At 36.2% G+C, this 6,250-nt stretch overlaps 1 protein-coding gene across 1 annotated transcript in view; it reads left to right on the plus strand.

The window, feature by feature from the left end:
• Positions 1-6: 6 nt before the first annotated feature.
• LOC110454819 (dolichyl-phosphate beta-glucosyltransferase-like) overlaps positions 7-6,250 on the plus strand; it is a 13,466-nt gene continuing 7,222 nt past the window's right edge. The window contains exons 1-6 of the mRNA XM_021504538.1: positions 7-118; positions 1,716-1,890; positions 3,106-3,152; positions 3,992-4,060; positions 5,363-5,455; positions 6,037-6,210. Coding sequence (XP_021360213.1) covers positions 53-118; positions 1,716-1,890; positions 3,106-3,152; positions 3,992-4,060; positions 5,363-5,455; positions 6,037-6,210 — 624 coding nt within the window. The 5' untranslated portion in view covers positions 7-52. The remainder of the gene's footprint in view (positions 119-1,715; positions 1,891-3,105; positions 3,153-3,991; positions 4,061-5,362; positions 5,456-6,036; positions 6,211-6,250) is intronic.

Raw genomic sequence — 6,250 nt, forward strand, 5'->3', positions numbered from 1 at the left:
GTCAAAGAGACTCAAAAAGAACAACAACTTCCGGGAGGGCAACGGTGCAGCCATGGAGTGCACAATAACGGCTGTAGTTTGCGTTCTCTTGCTGATTTTAGTTGTTTTATTGGCTCTGGTAAGCAGACAGTCATTCACACCAATGTCTTCTAATATTTATGTCGTTCACGTTATATTTGTTTACGATACATACGCAGTGTGAAAGGAGAACTCCAATGTTTCTGACGCAACCGGCATCCAGCTGTTTTAGAAAAGGAGTCCTTGTCCCCCTGGCTTACAAATAATATTTGTTGTTTTGTAAAATCCAACAGATAGAGCATATACCCTGCTATGCTTAAGTACATGTGACTAGAACAATATAGCACTTTTATCAGATATATTACGCGGTGACAATCGATGCACATTTACGTCCGTTAGTTGCATGACCATCCAAATATGCCAACTGTACGTACAGTGCCTAACCTACCGTAGGTACCAATGTACTAATCAACGAATTCTAAAGAGGCTTTATCGGATGAGCTCGTATATAGAGAAATTATTCCTTGTTCAATCGACTAGTAACAACACATATTTTGCAATAAATTGGTCACGGGTTACCCAAATACTCCCATTAGCTCACACAAAATCCCTTAAATTACAATGTGAAAACATGGTATGACACTAGTACAAACATTTAGCTATAAAGAGTATGGATCTTATAATACCTGTTTTAAATTAACCTAGTAAGCAATTTATTACCTGCGTTAAATTCCACTAGTTATAACACTCCATGTTATATATAACACAAATGGACGCAGAGTGGATTACATTCAGAAGCACCACAAGGAGCAAAGCAATGCTTAAAACATTGTCATTGACAATTAACCAATAAACCAATAAGCATAAAATAAATGAAAAGCTCAGGCATATGTTAGACCAGATATGTATGTTACCATACATGTAGGTGTCAATAAACATCTCAAACCTGAACGCGACTGAAACTGCTTTGCTCGATTTATCTTTCCCTTTTTACGTAACAAAATAACTCCCAATAGGTATTCATTTGATTCAGAAACGCCTGTTGGTATATTCGGGTAAAAATGAGTGAGTCTCCCGGGCCCCGTAATGAAGAGATTTGACAGCTATGTATGTATATCACAGAGAATCTCTGTAATATATCTAGGTCTCTGGTTAGACCACAACTTGTGTACCACAGTGACATCAATTTATTTATTTTACAACAATTTTGAAACAAATTATCACAACTTATATAAATCACTCTTTTTGGATTATGGCGCATGGGAGATCTAAATGTGGGAGGAAACCAGAGTACCCAGAGAAAACCAAGTGGTCAGGCAGGTGTAGACCTCATACCTTTTCACGTCCGCTGGGCGTATCAAACCCAGGACGCCTTGGTGAAAGGCGAGTGCGTTTTTCAATATGCCACCCAACCACCCAATTTATATTGTTAAACATCGCCTGTCATTCTGGTTACAGACCATAATTAAACAGAGTGCACTTGGATGACATCACTTAGGGAAGTATGGAATTCAATTGATCAGCTCAGTCTGGTTGAAGATCTCATTTTGTACAGTATGGAGATGTACACACCTACCTCCCAACCAAACCATTTCCTGACAGCAATTACACAAGTTCCAGTTCTCTGCCTTGAATGTAAAAAAAATAATACATGCCTGGTTCAACCCTTTAATCTTTATTTTCCTCTCTATTCACAGGGGCTGTTTGTGCTTTATAAAACAAGTGAGGCCTATCCAGATCTTGGAAGATTTGAAAGTGAAGAATACTTCCTAGATCCCAAAAAGAATGAGAAAATAAAGTTACCCAGTATCCATGATCCGCCAAGTGTTGACTTAACTATTGTGGTCCCAGCCTACAATGAAGAGGAAAGATGTATGTACCAGTCTATATGTACTACCTACAGGGATAAATCTAGACTTGATTCACTACCGTTTAGGGGTAGTTTCCCCTACAGAAGAAAATTCCCCTGTACTTTGAAATTCCCTCTGTGTGCTTCAAAATTCCCCTATTTCAACAAGAAAATAGCTGTTTTTTCTTCAAAATATTTCCCCTATATATGTTTTCTATAAAATTAAACAGTTAAAATGCATTATACTGCATATATATACATTTTCTCCACTTAATTTAAATAAAAATTCTTTAATTTTAAGCTTAAAATTGTTTAAAAATTGAAATATAATTGCACAGATGTATGTCGGACAAAACATTTATCTTTTACCTTCATGACGCTAGAGCCTTGTATCAAAATTTTAATTTCACCCAAATTTGAAAAAGGGTAATTTCCCCTAAAATCTAGATTGATCCCTGACCTATATCTGCTAAATATTATTATTTTTTTCATTTTTGCGATGCTGATGTAAACCTAGAAGAGGATAGCTAAAGGTTTCAGACTTTGGTTTCAAGAACCATTGTGACTCAGATTTTACTCCTTCATGATCTCTGTACCACTGTCAAAACTGTGACTAAGGAGACATGTACAGGACCCAAATCGGATCAGTACCCAAACCACCGGATCACTTTTTGCAAAATTACTTTTAAATCAATAATTGTGTTAGACTGTAGATCAGTTATAACAATCATGTAGCCGTAGAATAGATAGCCATGCCCCATTTTTTGTCTACAGATGAATATTTTTTAAGCTCAAATAGCACCAGAAAACGTATTTCAAATTCAAAAGTCAGTGTTTTTAAAAAATGGTGTGTGCGACAACTATGCATTCTGCTTTGGACTATAGGAATAAATCCACCATACAGAAATACCTGTTTTTATTTAAATTCCAAAGGTCATCATAAAATGTTAATATACTGACAAAAAATGATTCATTTGAAGTTTAAGATACCGTAAAATGCAAGCCTTGATCTGATTTGGGTCCTGACATTCGCAAAAACTGGAAACACTGATTGGTGACACAAGAGCGTTCTATAAATATCTCACTTGAGCCCCAGGTGCTAATTTCATTTGTAAGAGCACCCATCAATATTCTTCATTTGATACAGCCATAAATGAATATAAATCATCCTCAGAATAGTGTGTTCAATGGTTCGAAAATGTTTCGAAGTAACAAGTTGAACTTTTTTGTTCTTGTAGTGCCAGCCATGATGAATGAAGCCATAGATTATTTAGAAGAGAGACAGGTAAGAGTTTCTTAATGTTCTCTTCATCGATGCTGACCAAACAAAATAATGGTTCCAAGGTTTCCTGAATTTTTGTATTAACCCTTTCACCACTGTATACGTAGTACACCTTTTTAGAGTATGATAAGAATTGATTGATAATTTCAGTACTGTTAGTGTATCGTGAAACAATTTGGTACGATACACAAGAAAGTATTGCGATCCGCTACGCTATATCATTGCAGGCCCTAGTACCTGTGAGCCTGTACTACTGGTAATTAGTATATATGTCGCACAAATTTTAGTATTTATATTTCATATCTGACAGACACTTTAAAGGTCATTCAGTAATACCCGACATTACTGAATATATCACCCCCAAAAGCACTGGTTTCTCTCGTCTCTAGTATGGTATCATCACACAAGCCCTCTGATGGAGGTTAATTCAGGTGTCACTCTGTTTTTGATTTATTCTGTTGACTCTATGTTATTAAATTGTGTACATCACTATGTAAACTGGTGATAAGGATTATAACACATATGCTTGAATATGATTGACCCCCCTTCTCATAAAATAGTCTTGGACTTCAGCCAGGCTACTATATATATGTACACATACATTTACTGTACTGCACAATCTGTACATGCATATATTGAGAAGGTCCCCATGAATTCCCCATTTTCAGATAAAGGGGAGTAAGATATTTTTCAAGCAAGTAACCTTACATTGTTAGGTGCTGTACAGAAATGTTCAGTTTCAAAAAAAGATTACGAGGTAACATAGATTGGGGCCAATCGATTCCAGCACCTGTGGCTTATAACTTATTCATTAAAGAAATTTTATTTGTATTTATCTCTAGAAAATGACACCGTCCTTCAGCTATGAAATACTGGTAGTGGATGATGGCAGTAAGGACAAGACCACAGCGGTATGCATTTACATATACTTATATATTAATTTCCTGCATTTGGCATCAGTCACCTACAGCTACTATCAGTCGATGTAATTCATGTGAGTGTTAAGGCCTGTTGGATCTCCTGTTTTTGTCTCGCAGTCAAGAAGTGGAAGCGGGACAATTAGGTGTTGCTTTTCCAGCGACAGCGGCGTCAACATTAAGTTTTTGTGTTTAAGTGTTTTTGTGTTAAAGTTAGTTTCTCTGAAAGCATAAGTGCTACACCAATTAAACTTGGACCATAGATACATCTTAGGTAGTACATCTCAACCCATGCATCAAATGCTGGATGCAGCCTTCCTTTCATGGTCCATTGACTTTGTCAGCATCTCTACAACATTAAGTTTTTGGGTTTAAGTTAGTTTCGCTGAAAGTATAAGTGCTAGACCAACCAAACTTGGACCATAGATGCATCTTAGGTAGTACATCTCAACCCATGCACCAAATGCTGGATGCAGCCTCCTTTTCATGGTCCATTGACTTTGTCAGCATCTCAATCAACATAAGTCATTAAGTTTTTGCGGTTAAGTTAGTTTTTCTGATATGTGCATTGATGGTCAAAGCGGGGGATAGGCGAGACATATAAATCCAAATGGCTTGTTTCTCTTTCTGGTATCTATCATCAACTTTTTCTATCCTTAAAATATCTTTTAATGAATTAAAAGGCCTAGGGTCAAAGTAGATGACATGCAGCTTGTTGGGCTATCAGATTTGTTCAAATAATTGACCTTGACCCACATTTAAAATCACAATGGGTCAAATGTGTTAAAAAAACTTCAAACAGCTTTCCAAATTCAAATTATTTTCAGATAAATTGTAAAATCCAATATGACCACAAACTTATTGTTATTGTTGATATATATGTATTAACAGTCCAGCTTTAACTGTTTTTTTGCCAACAACATTTAATAACAGCTGAACTACGTACACAGGCCTTCTTTGCCTCTTGTTATATTAAGGTGAAAGGTTTTCCTGTACAAATGGTTATCTGTTGTTGTATAGATTTGGTAGATGCCAAGCTTTACACTAGTAACTCTATTATAACACTAAGATAACTCTACTTATATATGTGAATGATATTTAGTGTTTTAGCATGATTTCTTCAATTGGCTGTAATGACAAAATAAAATGGAAACATGTTACGATATGATAATGTCAGTCTTGATTTTTCCTTCAGTAAATTAAAGATTGTTTTCACACCTATTGTTAAAATGAAATTTTTAGTGAAAGTGTTGTGTTTGTCTGACTTTGCCAAAGTAACAATTGATATGTTTTTAGACAGGACATTTATACTCCAGTAAGTACGGAGCAGACAAGGTCCGGGTACTGACGTTGGAAAAGAACCGAGGCAAAGGTGGAGCAGTGAGACTGGTATGTGGGTACAGGTGTTATATTTCATAAAATGTTGATAATAGTGATAAATGAAATGATACAAGTTTATATAAACCATGTTCAAAACAAATCAGAAACAGGGTGGTCAGGTGACACAGTGGATAACATACTCGCCTTTCAACAAGGATGCAGGGGTTCGATTCCCCGATCAGACCTGAAAAGGTATTAAGGTCACCTGCCAGTCCACATGGGTTTCTTCCTAAGAACCGGCTGCTAATAACAATTAACAACATTGACAAGAGTGATTAACTCATTCACCCCTGACATTTTATAATGAACTATTCCAACCTTTGAATTGGAAGGGTTCAAATGTGTCTTCAGGGGTGAATGAGTTTATATAAATCATATATAGTGATCACTGTGAAAGCAAATTTTCTCATTTAATTAAGTGTGAAATAGTGCTTCTGAGAAAATACATGATAAAAGAATGTCAATCATCGATGTAGTTATAGATAAGCAAGATGAAATCTGGTGAAGTTTTGTTAATGAAAGTTATAACAGCCAATTTCAACATCATCTAAAAATACAACTAACCGATCTTATTATTATTGTGTCCACAGGGTATGTTTGTAGCACGAGGAAAACTGCTTCTTTTTGCTGATGCTGATGGTGCAAGCCAGTTTAAAGATTACAGAAAACTGGAAACAGAAATGTTTAAGGTTAACAAAAAGTCAGACAACCTGGCTGTGGTGTGTGGCTCCCGTGCCCACTTGGAAAAGGACGCCATTGCAGAGGTAACTATTTACAGTCTTTTAACACAATCTTTGGGGGGGG

The sequence above is a fragment of the Mizuhopecten yessoensis genome, unplaced genomic scaffold (genome assembly GCF_002113885.1).
Source record: "Mizuhopecten yessoensis strain PY_sf001 unplaced genomic scaffold, ASM211388v2 scaffold8071, whole genome shotgun sequence".
In the NCBI taxonomy this organism is placed as follows: domain Eukaryota; kingdom Metazoa; phylum Mollusca; class Bivalvia; order Pectinida; family Pectinidae; genus Mizuhopecten; species Mizuhopecten yessoensis.